This window comes from Hemiscyllium ocellatum, chromosome 12 (assembly GCF_020745735.1).
Source record: "Hemiscyllium ocellatum isolate sHemOce1 chromosome 12, sHemOce1.pat.X.cur, whole genome shotgun sequence".
NCBI classification, from domain to species: Eukaryota; Metazoa; Chordata; class Chondrichthyes; order Orectolobiformes; family Hemiscylliidae; genus Hemiscyllium; species Hemiscyllium ocellatum.
Genome location: NC_083412.1, coordinates 92094030 through 92114177, shown reverse-complemented (window position 1 = coordinate 92114177; position 20148 = coordinate 92094030). Strand labels below are relative to the sequence as shown.

Sequence of the window (20148 nt, the reverse complement as noted above, 5' to 3'; positions counted from 1 at the left end):
TGTACCAGTGACACTGATTAGTGAATAAACTTTGGCCAGGGCACCATGGATACTTTCCTCTTCCTTCTTCCATCTGGGTCATGGCTTCTTTTCTATCCACCTGCCAGAGCCTCCGTTTAAATTCTCAAATGAAAAACACCACTGCCAACAGTGCAGCACTCCCTCTGTAGAGTCAGCCTAGATATCTGTGCTCCAGTCTCTAACAAAGGACTTGAGCTCACAGCTTCATGACTTAGAGAAACTAGTCCTATTCATTAAGCTGCAGACAATACTTCTGCTGGATAAATCCAGTTATTAGTCTTAGCTCCGTTTAAATTTCAAAGAAAAGAATTTCCAGCAGTCAACAACAAGTTAGATTTATCTTTTATCCTGAGAACTATAAGACCATAAGACCATAAGACATAGAAGTAGAAGTAAGGCCATCGAGTCTACTCCGCCATTCAATCATGGCTGATGGGTATTTCAACTCCACTTACCCACATTCTCCCCGTAGCCCTTAATTCCTCGAGATATCAAGAATCTATCAATCTCTGCCTTGAAGACATTTAGCGTCCCAGCCTCCACTGCAATCTGCGGCAATGAATTCCACAGGCCCACCACTCTCTGGCTGAAGAAATGTCTCCGCATTTCTGTTCTGAATTGACCCCCTCTAATTTTAAGGCTGTGTCCATGGATCCTAGTCTCCTTGCCTAATGGAAAAAATTTCCTAGCGCCCACCCTTTCCAAGCCATGTAACTATCACAGCAAAGCCTAATCAAATTAATAATAAGCAAAGGAAGGAATCATAAAGACAGGTGACCGATAGCTTGATAAAAGAGATAGATTTTAAGGTAGATCTTATAGAAAAGGATGTAACTTCTCACGTTTAGGAACTATGTGAAGGCATGGCCTTCCAATGGTGGAGAAAGAAATTAGGGAGTGCCCAAGAGGAACAATGTGGAGGAAGATTCTCTTGGCTAGTGTTCTGGAAGTGTTGCAGGGTTGGACACAGAAAGGAGTTAGGTACTAGAGAGAATTAGAAGAGGAAGATGAGCATTTTGAAATTTAATTTTAATGCGCTGCTGTGCTTGGAGAACCAATGTAAGTCACTACCTGAAAATCTTTGAGGAAGTCACAACCAAGTGCAGCCCATGTCAAATGTTCCAGATAAAATTCCACATCAAAGGCAATGAATTAACTGCATTAAAAAAAAGGGTCAAATCTGGGGTATTCTGCTCTTTGAGCCCTGAGACAAGCACGAAGAGAGAACGTCATCACTCACATGTCTTGGCACAGAGTGTGGCATTGGGAATTTGGTGAGTGAAGGAATTTTAGGCGATATTCCCTCCCTTAACTTTGAATTTGCTCACTTACAGCACTTAACAAATTAAAGACTTGATTACTTTAAACATTTGTTGTTAAAGTTAGGCTTCTTTGAACTTCAGTTGAAATTAAACAAACTCTCTGTTGGAGGGGCAGCCACAATTAATTAATTATTTGAACTGGTTTTCTTTATTCAGCAGTGCACACTCATTACTGTGGAATTTCATGGATATATGCAGTTAGTCTTGCTAAGCCCATGAAATATTCAAGCATGAAGACAGCAACTTAAGTCAGTGTAGTAGAGTGTAGCATCCACTGTGGGCTGGAGAGGGACCTGGAGTGTGAGGCAAAGGACCCAGTCGTAGCAGTCCAAATGGATACCACCAACAAAGGTAGAATTCGGAAAGAGTTTCTAGTAAAGCATTACAAATAACTAGAGCTCGGCAACTCTGATGAAGACTCATCTAGACTCAAAAGGTTAGCTTGCTCTCTCTCTCTCTCTCCTTCTCCGCGGATGCTGCCTGACTCACAGTGATTTCCAGCATATTTTATTTACAGTACAGATTGCAGCATCTGCAGTATTTTGCTCCTCTAGACCTTGGGAACTTGGTTAAGTCAGGTGGTAGTCTGAACGTTGACATAAATGGAATGGGCCGTGGGTGGGTGCCAGAAACCAGCAACAGGATGTGAGGCTGAAGCTTAGAATCACTAAGTAGGTGAGTTTATAAGTGAGTAGTTGGTGAGATTTAAATTTATTATCTCTATAAAAGGGTGTATAATTTCAATGGAACAGCGGGGGTGTGTATAGTATTGCACTACATTGAAAAATTAATGACTTAAACCAACTGATATAATTACAAAAAGTCATTGGAGGTTATTTCCAAGCTTGTCAAAATTAAAGACAATGGAGATGGCCATGCAGGTTCAAGGTGTAGGACAGATGAGCTGCTAAATGACAACACGATCCACAGTAACAACATCCCCTGCTGTCAGTATCTGCAGTTGAATAAATTTTGACTTAGAGTTGATGAGCTAATGGTCGAGATACAGATACTGTGAGGCATCAACGCAGTCACATCCATTTGACTAAAGTCATCTGATTTTGTCAGTCATTAGGGACAGAAGAGTGTGACTGCACGTAATGCATGTAAAAGAGATCAAGAAGGTGGAAGTGGAGGAGATTCAGACCATTCCATTGTCTGACAGGTGTGAGATTCTTATAGATTGTATGGATGAGAGTAAGGGCCGTTGAGTGGATGAGCAAACTGACTATGCTACTATGATAAAATAGCAAATCAAGGAAGGAAGTAAATAGAACTGTAATAGTTTTCTGTAATTTAGTCAAGGGTATAGTCAATTTTCTCTGTAGCCAAGAGCCTGATAGTAGAATGTTGCGCTGCCTACCTAGTGGAATTATTCAGGATATCTACAATGGGCTGGAGAAACTCATAGTGAGAGGTAAGGATCCAGTTGTACTGGTTCAGATGGATACCAAAAACATAGATAGAACTATGAAAGAGTTTTTAGTTTGCATTATAAATATCTAAAAGTTAACTTTGCAAGCAGAATCTCAAAGCTAAATTATTACTCAAGTCATAATCCAATTGGTTTAGGATTATGAAGATTAGAGAGTCAATGTGTGGCTCAAATATGGGAGAAACAGGTTTTGACTCCTAGGCAGGAACTGGTACCATTGGAACAGGCCTCAACTACAATTCTGAGAAATATAACTAGGGGCCAGAGAGAGGGCTTTAAACTAAATAATGACAGGTAGTGATACCCAAGAGGAAATTTAGTGCATCAAAGGGGAACAATGGGGCCATAGAACAGTTAGTAATTTGGATAATGATGACTAGATTGTAGCAAGAGTGAACAAAACAGTGGCTCAATGGCCCAGCGGTTAGTACTGTTGCCTCACAGCACCAGACACCCAGGTTCAATTCCAACCTCAGGGTGTGTGGAGTTTGCACATTCTACCCCAGTCTGTGTGGATTTCCTCCCAAGACCCAAAAATGTGCAAGTTAGGTGATTTGCCCATGCTAAATTGCCCATAGTGTTCAGGGATGTGTAGGTTAGGTGCATTAGTCTAGTGTAAATGTAAAGTAGTAGGGGAATAGGTCTGGGTGGGTTATTCTTTGGAGGGTTAGTGTGGACTTGTTGAGCTGACGGGCCTGTTTCCACACTGTAAGGATTGGATATGATTTTAAAAATTGCCATAAACAATGCACAAACTGAAAGGTCCACCATCAGAAGGCCATAGTTGCAAAAATACTAAAAGAAAAGAGCTAAGGAGTCTGTACCTGAATGAAAGCGTTCATCAGAAAAGGAATAAGCTGTTAGCACAGGTAGAAATAAACATGTATGACTTGATAGGAATGGTTGCATGATCATAAAGGCTGGGTCCTAAATATTGAAGAGTATATTGAAAGATAGGATGCTAGGAAAAGCTGGTTGAGTAACTGTGTTGATTAAGGATGTAATTAGCACAGTATTGAAGATGATTAAGAATATATAGGTGAGAGTCCAGAAAATATCTTCGAGATCCTTGAAAATCAAGACTGATCAGGAGGGAGGAAAATAAAACAATCATCAACATCAGGGAAAAGATGTTGAGAAAACCATTACATGTAAAGCTTTTCACTGTGCTACATTACACGTGACAATAAATTGAATTTAATGCAATTCAATTCAGTAAAGGCAGACAAGTCCTCAGAACTGGGCGAAAGTGAGGACTGCAGCTGCTGGAGATCAGAATCTAGATTTGAGTTGTGCTGGAAAAGCACAACAGGTCAGGCAGCATCCAAGGAGCAGGAAAATTCACGCTTTGGGCAAAAGCCCTTTATCAGGAATGAGGTGCATTCCTGATGAAGGGCTTTTGCCAGAAACGTCGATTTTCCTGCTCTTCCAATGCAGCCTGACCTGCTGTGTTTTTCCAGCACCACTCAAATCCCTCAGAATTGGCTAGCATGCATCCAAAGGCCTTAAAAGAAGTGCCTACAGAGCTAGTAGATACATTGGTTGGAATCTTGCAAAGTTCCTTAGATTTGGGACCATTCACATTGCATTGGAAATACTTAATGTTCCAGCTTTATTCAAAAAATGAAAGAGGGCAAGCAGCTAATTATGGATCAGCTGGACTAATATCTGTCTGAGGGCAAATGCACGTGGTCAGGCAGAGTCAACATGGCTTTGTGAAAGCAGGTCAGGAATCTTCAGCCCGAAATGTCAATTTTCCTGCTCCTCGGATGCTGCCTGACCCGCTGTGTTTTTCCAGCAACATACTCTCACCTCTGATCTCCAGCATCTGCAGACCTCACTGTCTCCATTGCTTTGTGAAAGGGCAATCATATTTAATTCATTTAACAGAGTTTTTTTTCAGGGAGTAACAAGGAAAATGGCTGAATGGGAGTCAGCATATGTGGAGTACTTAGCTTTCCAAAAGGCACTTGATAAGGTACCACATCAAAGGTTATCGCACAGCAAAAGTGCACATGGTGTCAGTGGTAACATATTTGGGCATAAAAAAAAGGATTGCTTAGTGAAGAGGTGACAGATTAAAAACAAAAGGGCCTTTTTCATGTTAGCACACTGTACTTAATACAATACAACAGGAATCAATGCTGGAGCCTCAGTCACTTACAATATATATCAAAGACTTTGTTGAAGGGACTAAATGTATGGTAGCTGTATTTGGTAACAAGAAAATAGAACAGAAAGGAAATTGTCTAACAATAGAGACCCTGTTGCAGTATCTACCTGGAGAGAGCCCATTACATAAATCACAGCAAGCCAGAATACAAGAAAGCAAGTGATGAGGAGAGCAATGAAAACTTGGTGTGTATTGCAAGAAAAGTGAACTATAAAAGTAAGGCTGTTTTACTATGCCTGTATAAGGCCACGATGAATTGGCATCTGGAGTACTGTGCACAGTTTGGTCTCAGGGAGGCAATGTCCTCTTGGTGTTATCACTGGACTATTAATACAGGGACCCCAGTAATGCCCTGGATACCCAGGTTCGAATCCCACCATTGCAAATGTTGAAATGTGAATTCAAGAAACAATCTGGAATTAAGAGTCTAATGATGACCATTAATCTATTGTTAATTGTTGGGAAAAAAAACATCTAGTTCACTAAGGTTCTTGAGGGAACTAAACAGTCATCTATACCTGGTCTGGCCTACATGTGACTCCAAATCCATATCAATGTAGTTGACTCTTAAACTGCCCTCTGGGTAATTAGGGATGGGCAATAAATACTGGCCTTGCCAGCAATGTCCTTGTCCCATGAATGAAGTAAAAATAAAGTTTTGAGGAAATATAGAATTACATTAAAATCAGCTCAGAGAATGTTCATTTGACTTTTTGAGATTGAGAGCTCACCTTATGATAAAAACAGATGAACAGATTGGGCCTGTTCCCATTGTCATCTTGAAGAATGAGAGGTGATCTCATTAAAATGTATAAGAACCTGAGGGAAGGAGATGGGCTGGCTACGTGGAGGATGTATCCTCTTATGGAAAAGATTTGAATGAGGGATACACAGTTGAAAAACAAGAGCTCCCTGTTTTAAGACAAAGATGAAGAGAATTTGTTTTCTCTGAGACGGTCATAAGTGGAAGCTGGATCACTGAATTTAGTCACTACAGAAAAGTCTTTTAATCTTAAAGGTGGGCAAGAGTTATGAGGAACAGACAGAAAAGTGAATGAGTCCAAGACCAGATCAGCAATGATTTTATTCAATAGCAGAACAGGCTTGTTGGGGCTCATGGCCTAAGTTTCTTCATATGTTCCTATAAAACTGTTTGACTGTTTAATAGTGTGCATCAAAGTTTTACATCAAAGTTACTTTCCCACTTGATCCCCTTATCCCTTAAGTCCCTTAAGAGTTGGAAACTCTAGTGATCTCAGCTTGTAACACCTTCAAAGCCTGAGGATCCACTGTTCTCTGACTGAAGGGTGACTTTTTTATTCACCTCAGGATGAAATGGCAGTTCCCTTGTCTTTATTCTGAAACTGAGGTTCCCTCGTTCCGCATATATGTTGTCAAACCCTTTTGGAATGCTCTATTCTGCAAGGGATGATGGCTCCATTCTACTTCTGAATCATTCCAGCTCAGAGCCAGCATTTGCCTTCTTGGCTCTAGATTAGATCTGCCTCCACCTTAAAAACAAACCCCCAACTTCACCCACATGGGATACGACATGCCTTGCCCCCTCTTTCTTACCTGGACCTCTCTAGACTTGCTGCAACCCATCTTCCCATCCTCCAGATCCATTGCCCCCTTCATCCCTCAGACCCAACAGCCTCGCTCCCCACTCCAGACCCTCCTTATCTGGGAGATGAGGCATGCACCTTTCACTGTGCCCCGTTGGACATGATATCTCGCACCCACCCTGACTAACTTACACACTGCATTATTTATCTGAGAGCCTTGCCAACTTGCATGCTCCCCACATGGCAACCAACCCACTAGCTAAGCACTTGGCATTCTACCACCTGGCACACCAGCTACTTGGCACCCTAACTACCTGGCACCCTTCCCTTATTCACTTAGCATTCTATCCATTTGGCACTCTACCCTCTGGAAACCTTATTTTCCACTAACCTCATGTATTTACTGTTTGACTGCAGCTTTCAAAGTGGGGTCTGTTTGTGATTCTGGACCTTTCACTATCACAATACTTGTGGAAGCTGACTTCTGTGGAAAGGTGGGGTGGGGGGCATAGTTTACTTTCCCCCAACAGTGCTGGCCCACAATATCACTAATAGAATGGAAAAACTGCTCTGTATTTCGAAGGACACCTGAATGGAATCAGTAATGCAGAACTCCCACCTTATGCAAAAAGAAAACATGGGTTAGAGTTACAATCTCCATGAGATTACCACTCTTTGGAAAATCAGACCATCTCAACCACCTCAGTTCGGGAATCAATTTATTTAAACTTCTGTACCATTCACTAAGGCACCTTCTGAAAGTGTGAAACTCTACATAATTGTTATTCCAGGTAGATTTCAAAGCAACACTGAAGGCAACCAGACCTATTTCCACTTTAACTCCAAAACCCTTGCAATGAAGACCAAAATGTCATTTGTCTTCCAAATTGCTTGCTGCATCTGTGCGTTAAGCTTCTTCTCGGAGGCCATTCCAATCTCTCTGAGTCCCAAAACCATCCATTGACCAGAAACAGAACTGGGCCAGGGCGGCACGGTGGCACAGTGGTTAGCACTGCTGCCTCACAGCGCCAGAGACCTGGGTTCAATTCCCGACTCAGGCGACTGACTGTGTGGAGTTTGCACATTCTCCCCGTGTCTGCGTGGGTTTCCTCCGGGTGCTCCGGTTTCCTCCCACAGTCCAAAGATGTGCGGGTTGGGTGAATTGGCCATGATAAATTGCCCGTAGCGTTAGGTAAGGGGTATATGTAGGGGTATGGGTGGGTTGCGCTTCGGCGGGTCGGTGCGGACTTGTTGGGCCGAAGGGCCTGTTTCCACACTGTAAGTAATCTTAAAAAAATATGAATACTAAGACTGGAAGAGCAGGTCAGAGTTTGGAATGCTGTGAGTAACTCGCCTCCTTGCTCCCCAAAACCTACAAAGCAAAAGTTTGGATCTAGTGGAGTACTCTCCACTTGCCTGTTTGAACTTGTTTGAACATAAGAAATAAGAGCAGAAGTAGACCATTTGGCCCATTGAGCCAACCCTATCATTCAATACAATCTAGACTAGTCTTGGGTGTCTTGTCATTCTTGCTCTCTCACCATTAACTTTGATTCTTGGCAAGATGAAAAATGTGCCCATCCGGCCTTAAAGCAGAAGAACAGTAGAGCATCCACAAATTCCAAAAATTCACAATTCCATGAGTTGTTTCTCCACATCTCAGCCCTAATTGGGAGCTTTGATATCATCCATAGCAAAGTATTTAAATTGATTGCATTCAGTTTCCTGGTCCTGGAACTCTGGAATTCCCTCCCTAGACCTTTCCACCCTTTTACCACACATTACTGCTTTAAAACAATCTTTGAAACGTACATTTTTGAGCAAGCTTTTTCTCATCAGCGCTCGTATCTCATCACACAGCTCTATGTCAAATCAATCAAGTCCCTGTGATGTGCCTTGGGCTGGCTTATCAAGTTAATGACAGCATATAAAAGTTGCTGTTGAGTTGAATGTACCTATCAATTTCAGCCTTTTAGTCAGTAGCATTTAAGGTTGGCTTGTACATGAAAACAAAATGTGACATCTTGAGGGTAATGTGTAATAATAATGACAGTGATGCTATCCCTCTTGTGGTGTTGATAGCTTTGTTTAAGTGCAATTATCAACATTGAAATGCAACAACAGTATACTGAATAAGTTTTGTGACAACACTGATCATATCAGATTTAATTTAAAACAGCTACCGTCATGATTCTACATGACTGACACTGTCATATTATTTCATACACAGCTATCAGCTTGATTCAAATTGCCTCATTTAACTTGATATAGTGAAGACTGTGAACTCAAGGCTGATTATATACCTTATTGGGAATGCTTTCAGCGCAGTGCCACGGAGTGTCTGCACAATGGTGTGATCCTGTTTTTAGCAATTTAGAGATCAAAGCGAAAGACATCACACTGGCTGAAAGGAACTTTTCAAAATACAGTGGTATGTGGGGAAGCAAAGATGAAGTGACAGTAACTGCAGTATTTAAAGGCCAGACTATTGTAAGAGTAAGGACATATAAAGCATGGAATTCCAGGCTTGGAAATTTCTGCATTTTGTTGGCGAAAGGCACTTGAAATCTGGCGAAAACCAATCAGATGGTTTAAATTTTGTGCCTAATTAAGCAGTAGAGGATGCAGAGCCTTTGACATAGAGGCCTAGGACCAGAGTTTCAGTCTATTAAAAATGGTAGGTGGGGTCTGGAGGTAGAGGTACCACTCTCATCAAACTTTTATTAGTGGGGACAAGAGGGTGGGACATGAAACATACAGACAGAAAGTCTGAACTGAGTAGGCCCATTTGAATCTAGTGCTTAATTCACATAGATCCCAGTTTAACTTTTGCAAGGGCCTTAATCTTCAACATATGCACACAAATTGATTGAGTTGATGTAAACTTTCTTAAAGAGTGATTAAGATCTGTGCAACTGTCATGATCTGCAGATTTTGTTTAAATCCTTTGTTCATTACACATAAAAATAAAAGTGTGCAGTTTTCAGTAAGAGTTAAATAAAAACCCTTTTCTGGTTTACTTTGGTTTACGGATGGTTTCCATAGAGACTTGATTTAGGCATTTTACTGTGGGTTGCCATTATTCCATTGTGAATGTTTGACTGAGTTTCAAACGCTACAATTAACTGAGTAAGATGATCCAATGACACAGTTTGATTGGCTGTCTCAAGATTTTAGGAAAGGATTAGCTTTCCTTGGCGTTTGATCTGATAAGAGATGTGTCAAGATTAGAGTGGCGCTGGAAAAGCATAGCAGGTCAGGCAGCATCCGAGGACCAGGAAAATCAATGTTTCAGGCAGGAACCCTTCATCAGAAATGAGTCACTCCTGATAAGGATCCCTGCCCAAAATGCTGATTTTCCTGCTCCTCGGATGCTGTCTGACTTGCTGTGCTTTTCCAGCACCACTCTAATCTTCACTCTGATCTCCGGCATCTGCAGTCCTCATTTTCGCCTGATAAGAAAGGGAGCATGTTGTGATATTTTTTCATTGTCAAGTGTGTAGGAGTGAGAGTTGCATTCTATTGTCTTAATTTATTTTAAACATCTCCATATGGCTCCTACGATGTGTCCATGAGGGATAAGAGATTAATGGATTTGGAAGTAGCATAGATACATGCGGGCACGGGTGTTGGGTGGGGTGTGAGTTGGCATGGAGATAGCTTAGAGTAGTCCTGAGGTTTGGGTAGCAGGGGTTGGAATGGAAGACCATGGTAGACAGGTAGAAGATCTTGCATTGGCATTGAGCTGGCATGGGAAGGGTGCAATGAAAACATTTCCTTTCTTAACAGCTGCTGTATCAAGAGTTTGAAGAATTCACAAACAAATTGGCAATTCGAGTTTTTGACAGCCTGGGTACTCACCACTCAGCTCAGTGATGATATCTCTGTTATTGTGAAGCCAAGTTACTATGGGTGCGGGAGAGCTGTTTACTTCACATATCACCACAGCATCGTCTCCCTCTCTGAACTCCTGGGGAGACTTGATTTCATGAAAGGTCAGCTTTTCTGTGGGTAGAGTGTAGCAGGAAGAAATAAAATGAATCACATCAATATTCCAAGATCACCCATTTGCTTGTATCTGTGTGCAATAGCATAGAGTCATGGAGTTATATAACACAGAAACAGACCCTTCTGACCGACTTGTCTACAACAACCAGATATCCTAAACTGATCTAATCCCATTTTCCAGCATTTGGCCCATATCCCTCTAAACCCTTCCTACACATGTACCTATCCAGACGCCCTTTAAATATCGTTACTGTACCCACCTCTACCACTTCCTCTGACAGTTTGTTCTCATACATGAACCACCCACTACATGGTAAAGTTACCCCTTGGGTCTTTTTTAAATCTCTCCTCTCTCAACTTAAACCTATGCCCTCTGGCTTTGTACCCCTTTACCCATGGAAAAGACTTTGCCTATTCACCCAATCCATGCCACTCATGATTTTATAAATCTCTACAAGGTGACCCATCAGCCTCTGATGCTCCATTGTAAAATGCCCCAGCTTATTCAACCTCTCCCAATAGCTCAACCCTGCATTCCTGGCGACATCCTTGTAATGAGCAGAGAATGAAATACAAGACTCATTTTAATCAATGTGCAATGAAATCAGAACACTTTGAAAAGCAAACTTAAGGTTTCAAGTTGCAATATCATATTTGCAAAAAATAGTACCAATGTTCATTTCTTTTATGTAGTAAAGCACACCAGGATAGAATTTCCACTCTCTTTGTTGTTATTACCACAAATTGCCTGAAAACAATGCACAAGGTGCAGGAATTTTAATCACACATTTTAATGTGAACAAATCTAATTTCTGCAATCATTTGCGTTGGCTTAAAAATTATCGCACTCAGAACTATCTTTTCCAGCTAATTCGGGCATGAACTCTCGATGAATCATTCACCATGACAAACTTCAGTCAATGTTTTGGGCTTGTTCATAGACTTTCATGAATTAAGCTGGATTTCATGCACAAAAGGACGAAACATGTTTTTAAATCTACAAAAGTTTATTTTTCAAGCTACTGAAAAGATTAATACTCTAATGTAACTAGCAGACAGTTGTGTGCATTTCTTAGAAACCATTTTCTGTCATTTTAACCTGGGTAACTCACAAGTGGTCAATTGGTACTGTGATTCAAACTGCATGCCTTTTTATGCTGAATCAATGTTATCAATCATACTAGCCCCTTGTTACCACACGAGGGATATATTTTAAAACTACATTTTCTTAGAAGTTAGTTATATTTTAAAGTCACACAATCATGCTGATGTTGCAATGCAATGATAAACAAAAGATGTTATCAAATTGAGTGGAAATTTGAGATCAAATTTGTCCAGGTTTGAGATGCAGTTGAAGTGGAAATTCTAACCCTGCCATATCTATACAATATTTAACTTACAGAATTAATCTCACATATAGCTTGCTCTCTAAGAATGCTTTAAGCCACAGGTAGATAATGACCCATTACTTTCTCTTGAACAAAACATTACAACTATGATGAGGCACAGCGATTAGACTGTACGAGGTAAGAACAGAAGTTAGCCATTCAGACCGTCAGGTCTGCTTGCCCATTCAATGACACTATGGCTGATTTGATAATCCTCAGCTTCAATTTCCTGCCTTTTCCCTGTAACCCTTGATTCCTTTCCTGAATAAAAATCTGTCCATCTCAGCATTGAATATATCCAATGACCAAGCCTCGACAGCCTCCTGTAGTAAAGAATTCTACTGAGTCACGACCCTCTGAGAGAAGAAGTTCCTCCTCATCTCGCTAGTGAATGTGGAACCTCTTATTCCAAGGTTATGCCCTCTGCTCCTAGATTCTCCCACAACCTTTCCTCATCTATCCAGTCAAGTCCCTAAGAATTTTCAATGTTTCAATTAAATGACCTCTCAATTCTAATTTTCAATGAGTATAGAGCCAATCTACTCAACCTTTCCTCATACGACAGTCTCCCATTCCTGGTTTCAGTCTAGTGAACTTTCTCCTTCGATAAAAGGTTGGCAACTGTTCACAATATTCCAGCTGTGGTCCGACTCATGCCTTGTATTGTTTTAGTGTCCATACTAAGCATAAGGCCAGAAGTGCTGAAAATGTGTTGCTGGAAAAGTGCAGCAGGTCAGGCAGCATCAAAGGAGCAGGAGAATCGATGTTTCAGGCATAAGCCCTTCTTCAGGAAAGTCAGCAGAGATGAATGAACAAAATTAAAGATGTCAATAGCACAGAGAAAAAGGCTGCTTGCCTCATCGAGACTGAGTCAGTTAAAAACAACCACCTAACCACTCTCATCCAATTTTCCAGCACTCGGCCCACTTCCATGTATGCCTTGGCATATCAAGTGCACATCTAAATATTTCTTCAATGTTATGAGGGTTTCTGCCTTTACCCCCTTACTCATAGTGAGTTCCAGATTCCCATCGCCTTCATGGTGAAAAACAGAAGTCCTCACATCTCCTCCAAATATCCTGCCCCTTCCTTTAAATCTATGTCCCCTGCTTATTGATCCTTTCAATAAGGGGAAAGGTTTCTTTCTGTCTATCCTGTCGATGTTTGCATTTTTTAATCCATGTCAATCATGTCGCCATTTAGTATTCTTCACTGCAAGGAAAATAACCTCAGTCTGTCCAATCTCTCCTCATAATTAAAACTCTCCAGCCCAGGCAACATCTTGATGAATCTCCTCTACACCCTCTTCATTGCTGCCATATCCCTCCAATCATTTAGATTCCAGAACTGCACACAATATTCTAGTTGTGGTCTAACCAACATCTTGTGCAATTCCAGCATGACTTCCCTAACTTTTAAATTTTATGCTTAAGCTAATAAGCTCAACTATTCCACTTAACCATTGTGTTTACCTGTTTTGATACCTTAAGAGACCTAGTAACCAGGCGTGGGGAGGGTGCTGACGCTAACTGTGATGTCTCAATGAATAGGGTCAACTCACTAAACAAAGAGCATTCTATACTGGGGCAGCACTTTTACCATCCAAAGAATTGTGGAACTCAGTACTGACACTTTTCTGTGGAACTGGACTAATTTACTGTCTCAGAGTGCTACGCCCTATCCATTCACTCTCACTGCATTTCACTGATTGTTAGCAATTAGACAGTTGTGCCAATATTTACACTCAAAAGGGGAATTGGGTCAATGCTTTAAGGAAGTGAAAGAACAATGGGAAGAAAACAAATAGATTAGAATCGATTGGATTACCTTGCCTAAGGGCTAGCACAAACATAACAGACTGAATGGTCACATTGATTGATGCATCACTTTATCATTCCGTGATTCCCGACCTATACAGACCTCTTTCCACTTAACCTGACACTCACTCGCAGCAGTTCCTTTAGTGCTGATTTCTCTTTCCCTGCCTCTCATTGCTATTGCATGCCCAGGAAGCTGCCTTATATGTTAATACACCTTTCAATGATGGACTTTAACCAAGTCTGTATCTTTCCCTTTTAATTCTGCAATAGTATGCATGTCTGTATGCTCATGAGGGACTGATTTGCCGGTCCATAGAAACTGCAACAAATGTTAGCTTGTAGCAGCAGATTAAAGTGATTAGAATGATGAAAAGCCTCATATAATTCGCAAATTATCTTTGAAATCATGGAAGTGTGGTTATTTCTGGATCTTCCATTATTAGTCAGACAATAAAAGTGATTATTTCACACACACAATCGTCCTGTTCACAGAGCCAGTGCAACACTTAATAATGTCACTTTAACCCTTCCTTGTGAATTCTTGGATGTTATCACTTGGCTATTCCTCTTCGGTGTGAAATCTGATCTGAAGGTCCCACTCCTCTTCTGTTCATCTCTTAGCTTTAATATCAAGCAAAATATCAGCTCAAAAAGGAAATGAATTATTGTGCATTTCTACTCACACATACCCACGATCTACCTATCCACTGGCCTGTCAATACAACACTCTGGAACTGGATATTCACTCCCACAAATCAGCCAAGCCGCTCTCCCATGTACACTAAGGGATAATGGCAAAGAGTTGGCCATGCAACATCGCGCACATCAGTCTGCGGGTTTGTGGGCGAGTATGTAATGACCAATTGTCTTCCACTTTCCTCACTGCCCACTGCATTTCTTGGGTGTCAGATGTGAGAAAGTTTGTGAGGCTGATTTGATAACACAGCTCAAAAGTGGGTAGAAAAGACACCACCACCAGGACCTTTGCTGCATATAATAGTCAAACCTGCTGAAGATGGTGGTTGCCCCTGTATGTTGGTTTTTAGTCTAATCTTTAAGCCATTAAACTTCTGTCTGAGACTAAATTACTGCTTGTCATATTACTCCTTGCTTCTCTGCCAGCCCCCTCCACAACTTAGTCAACAGTCCCAATTGGAAATGAACATCAGGGACTTTCCCCTCCCCATTTTGCACCAGGAATCACCTCATTGCCACTGGGCAGTCAGTTGTTGGACATCCAACACATTACTGGATGGGCTGAGACATTTAGGACAGGTCTGCAGACCCCTAGTTTCATTGTGGTTCCTTCATTTCAATATGATACATAAAATCCAGTCCACCAGCCCCTATATTAGATAGATGGATATGATTGACACATCAATAGATGGATAGATAGATAGATAGATAGATAGGTAGACAGACAGACAGATGGACGGACAGACTGGTAAATAAATAAATAGATAGATAATAGATAGATAGATTGATTGATAGATAGATAGACAAGTAAATAGATAAATAGATAGATAAATGGATAGATAATAGATAGATTGATAGATAGATCAATAGATAGATAGATAAATAGAAAACAATCTATCCATCTATCTATCCATCTACCTATCTATCTAGCTATCTAGCTATCTATCTATCTATCTACTTGTGTCATGCCTGTTTATCTCTGTTTATTACGGTGTCCATTTTTTTTTACAGTTTTTGGCCTAGCATCTCCTTAAGCTTCCTGATACTCAGAACAAGTGACCAAACTTCATCAAAAAGCTTACAACAATGAACTCAGTTTTAACTCGATGTCTGAAACACTAATACAAGCTGGGAGGCAACTTGAAACTAACGTCAGCGCTGACGCAAAGAGAAGCTACTTTGCACTGATACTGCACTGGTGATCTTAAGGTGGTTTTAGTGAAACTGTACTTGTGCAAGCACTGAGTGGGACATTGTGCTGCTTTTGGCCTTGACACACAGCTACTGTGATAGCACAGGACAAATAACACTTTAACCATTGTGTTCTATGTCAATATAATCGCCATACTATCATCAAAATAATCAATCTCATGCAGCAAAATTGGGAGAAATAGTTCTTAAGTTCAGGTGCTGAGTTTGACCCCTAGTTGGAGCAAAACTCTCTTGGAATGTTAGGTGCTGAGTGTTCCTGTACTGGACTGTTTTGCAAAACGTGGCTGATTTGTTACAGCATCATACATATCAAGAGCATTTAAATTATTAATGTCTCATTGGCAATCTTTGTATTTGCATAGCTTCTTTTGTCTTCAGCTTAGTACATGCACTGCTGGAACAAGCACAAGACAGCATGTGATTAATGACGCAATTATGTTTTACAGCTCCTGGGTTTACTTACTGTAAATTTCCACCAGGATCGTAGCTTCCTGAGACTTTCCATTGACGTCTAACACCTGACACTGATAGATCCCAGCATCCTCCTCGTTGGCATTGTAGATGGTGAGCCTTGATCGTATCCCCTCCGTCTGTACCACAACCCTTTCGTTGGAGACGACTTTTTGACCATCAGGACTGTACCATTCTATACTGACAGGCTCCCCAATTACTAGAGGAGAAAATAGGAGATAAATCAATAGATTGTACATGACCCCACTGTGAAGCCCAGTAAATTAACATTGTTTACATTGACTGCACCTCTGGGCCCACGTTTTCAACCAATCAATGACCCCTTCTCCCACCTCCAACACACCCCATCCACCTGGACACCCCATGCCAGCCGGTTACCCACCCTTGACCTCTTCATTTCTAACTGTTGCTGTGACATTGACCACCTCAACCTGTCCACCATCCCCTCACCCACGCAAACCTCCCACCCTCACAAAGTGCAGCCCTCCACTCCCTCCGCTCTAACACCAACCTCACCATCAAACCCGTAGACAAAGGGGGGGCGTAGTAGTAGTGTGGTGCACTAACCTCTACATTGCTGAAGCCAGGTGCCAACACACAGACACATCTTCCTACCGCCCCCTCGTGCATGATCTCACCTCCCAGTAACGAATCATCATCTCTCAGACCATCCACAACCTCATCATCCCAGGGGATCTTCCACCCACAGCCTCCAACCTCATTTCCCATGAGCCCCGCACCGCTCGATTCTCCCTCCTACTGAAGATTCACAAACCTGACTGCGCTGTTCAACACATTATCTCAGCCTGCTCCTGTCCCACTAAACTCACCTCTGCATACCTTAACACTGTCCGGTTCCCCTTAGTCCAGGAACTCCCTACCTACATTCGGGACACCACCCATGCCCTTCAACGCCTCCAAGATTTTTGATTCCCCGGCCCTCAATGCCTCATCTTCACCATGGACATCCAGTCCCTGTACACATTGATCCGTTATGATGAAGGTCCCCAAGCCCTCCGTTTCTTCCTCTCATGTCGTCCCAACCAGTAAGCTTCCACCAACACTCTCATCCGCCTGGCTGAATTGGTCCTCAAACTCAATAACTTCTCCTTCCAATCCTCCCACTTCCTCCAAACCAAAGGGGTAGCCTAGGGCACCTGCATGGACCCCAGCTATGCCAGCCTCTTTGTTGGGTACGTGGAACAGTCCATCTTCCACAGTTACACCGGCACCATTCCCCACCTGTTCCTCTGCTACATCGACGACTGAATCGGCATTCCCTCGTGTCCCCATGAGGTGGTCAAACAGTTCACCAACCTCACCAACATTTTTCAACCCAACCTCAAATTCATCTGAACCATCTTGGACACCTACCTTTACTTCTGGACCTCTCCATCACCATCTCTGGTGACCGACTAACCACAGACATCTACTACAAGCCCACCGACTCCAACAGCTACCCAGACTACATCTCCTCCCATCCTACCTCCTATAAAAACACCATCCCTTATTCCTAATTCCTCCGCCTCCAACGCATCTATTCCCAGGATTACGAATTCCACCTTAGAAAATCCCAGATGGCCTCCTTCTTCCAAGACCACAATTTCCCTTTCCAGGCCTCTCCACCAACCCAGACTCCCCTGCTACTGCAAGAAATGCAAAACCTGCGCCCACACCACTTCCCTTCATCTCTGTCAAAGACACCCACATCCGACAGAAACTTACATGTACCTCCACCAATGTCATCTACTGTATTGTTTGCACCCGGTGTGGTCTCCTCTACATTGGAGAGACAGGAAGTCTTCTTGCAGATCGTTGCAGAGAACATCTCTGGGACACCTGCACCAATCAACCCCACTGCCCCGTGGCTGAACACTTCAACTTCCCCTCCCACTCCATCAAGAGCATGGAGGTCCTGGGCATCCTGCATCGCCAAAACCTTACCACCTGACACCTGGAGGAAACATCAATTTTCCTGCTCCTTGGCTGCTGCCTGACCTGCTGTTCTTTTCCAGCAATACACTCTCAACTCTGATCTCCAGCATCTGCAGTCCTCACTTTCCACTGCACAGAAAAAGGCCATTATTCCATTGAGTCCATGTCAGTCAGCTCAGATGACTGGTTTATGCTGCAAAATGATGTCAGCAGCATGGGGTTTAGTTCTCTTATACACCAGCTGGAATTCAATTCCCCCACACACCCGCATGGGTTTAATTGCCTCACACACCAGCATGGGGTTTAATGCCCTCACTTACCAGCTGAGGTTACTCTGAAGGTCTAACCTTCTCAAAACCTCTCATTGTCTGAGATGTAGTGATCCTCAGTTTTAACCAGCACCCATAGTCTCTAATATGTAGCCATCCTCTGAGACAATGGTGACTTCTATCAATTTACGTGTGTTGCCTCTACTGCCATGATACACAACTGATTCTTACCATGCTTAGGACAAAGAGAGTTAGACTGTAAGCATTGCCAATGTTGTCCACATTCCCAGAACAAAAGAAGGTTCAGAACAACACAATTCTTATTTGTTATGGAGAGGTTTTAGTTTTGAGGTCAGGTCAGAGAAGCTGCAGTTGTCCTTGAAGAGGAGATTTGGACACGATTACAACAGGTTTAGATACTGCACACAAAGGATTAGCCAATGGTACAAGGAACACAGATTTACATTTTTTGGGAAGGAAGTGCAGAGAAGAATGTGATGAAGAATTTTTTTAGGCAAGTGGCAATAACCTGGACCTTGTTAACTAGGCGGTAGGTCTATGGAGAAACGGTGAATGATTTCAAAGGGACTTTGAGAATTTGATGCAAACAAATTTGTGGGCAGCACAGTGGCACAGCAGTTAGCACTGTTGCCTCACAGTGCCAGAGACCCGGGTTCAAGTCCGGGCAATTTAGCATGGCCAATTCACCTGGCCCGCACATCTTTGGACCGTGGGAGGAAACCGGAGCACCCGGAGGAAACCCACGCAGACACGGGGAGAACGTACAAACTCCACACAGTCAGTCGCCTGAGGCGGGAATTGAACCCGGGTCTCTGGCGCTGTGAGGCAGCAGTGCTAACCACTGTGCCACCGTGCCACCCACACTCCAGCTGAGATCAACCAAGTGTCATATACCAAATCATTTGCCCATTCATATTCTTTCAAACATATTTAGATCTTTTTTATGGGTCAACGTTTCTTTGAAAGTATGACATCAAACTTGTCATTCGTTCATTCTCCAGAATACATCTTGTGCAGATCATATTATTCTCCCAAGTTTCATGTTTATATTTCATGCGAAAGCTTAGAGTTCCCATTGATCAACAGTACACGTATCAACTTAAAATATCCCAAATGTTCTGCTCAATTTTTATCAATTACCCTGTATTTGTCACATATTTCAATTTCCATAGATAAGTGCTATCATAGACTATGCCAGATCACTTAAAACATTCTTAAGCAGGCAGTCCAGACCATTACTTTGCAATTTGGTTTGGTAAGTAGACAGTGAAAATCACCCAGAGTAAGTTAGCGAGGTTGACTACCAGGTTTTAATGCAGACAAAAATTTATGCACAAAATTATACAATGAAACACAAAGAACAGATTAAGGAACCCCTACAGAACTCAGTCTTTCCAAATTAGACTTAATTAAGCTTTTCAAAATATACATAACAGTCCCACTAAGCAAACCTCTTTAAAACACAGTTTAAAAAAGGAACGGATGCTTACAGGTTGAAGTTAGAAGGGCAGAAGGAGAGAGAGCCTGTTCAGACAGTCCACTGCTGAACTCCCAACCAGTTCTGGACTGAGTTGCTCAGTTGGAGAACTGACCACTCCCCTTTAATTATTCAGGTCACTTCTAAAACACGACCACTTTGACCTGAAGTCTCATCTGTTTACATATAAACAAAAAGGGGTCTCAGTACCCTTTAATCTCGGTACCAAACTAGTCAAGTCAGAGTCAGGAATGTTTACAACCTCTCTGAAAAATATCAAGGACCCAGTATCCTTGAGAAAAGGAATAGCTTTTAGAAAAAAGGGACCAGCTTTG

At 42.1% G+C, this 20148-nt stretch overlaps 1 protein-coding gene across 1 annotated transcript in view; it reads right to left on the bottom strand.

The window, feature by feature from the left end:
- Nucleotides 1–20148, bottom strand: part of LOC132820630 (neural cell adhesion molecule 2-like) — a 581438-nt gene that overhangs the window by 425431 nt on the left and 135859 nt on the right. Inside the window, exons 3-4 of the mRNA XM_060832832.1 lie at nt 16104–16310; nt 10378–10521 (exon numbers count right to left, since the gene is read on the bottom strand). Of these exons, the coding sequence (XP_060688815.1) occupies nt 10378–10521; nt 16104–16310 (351 nt within the window). The remainder of the gene's footprint in view (nt 1–10377; nt 10522–16103; nt 16311–20148) is intronic.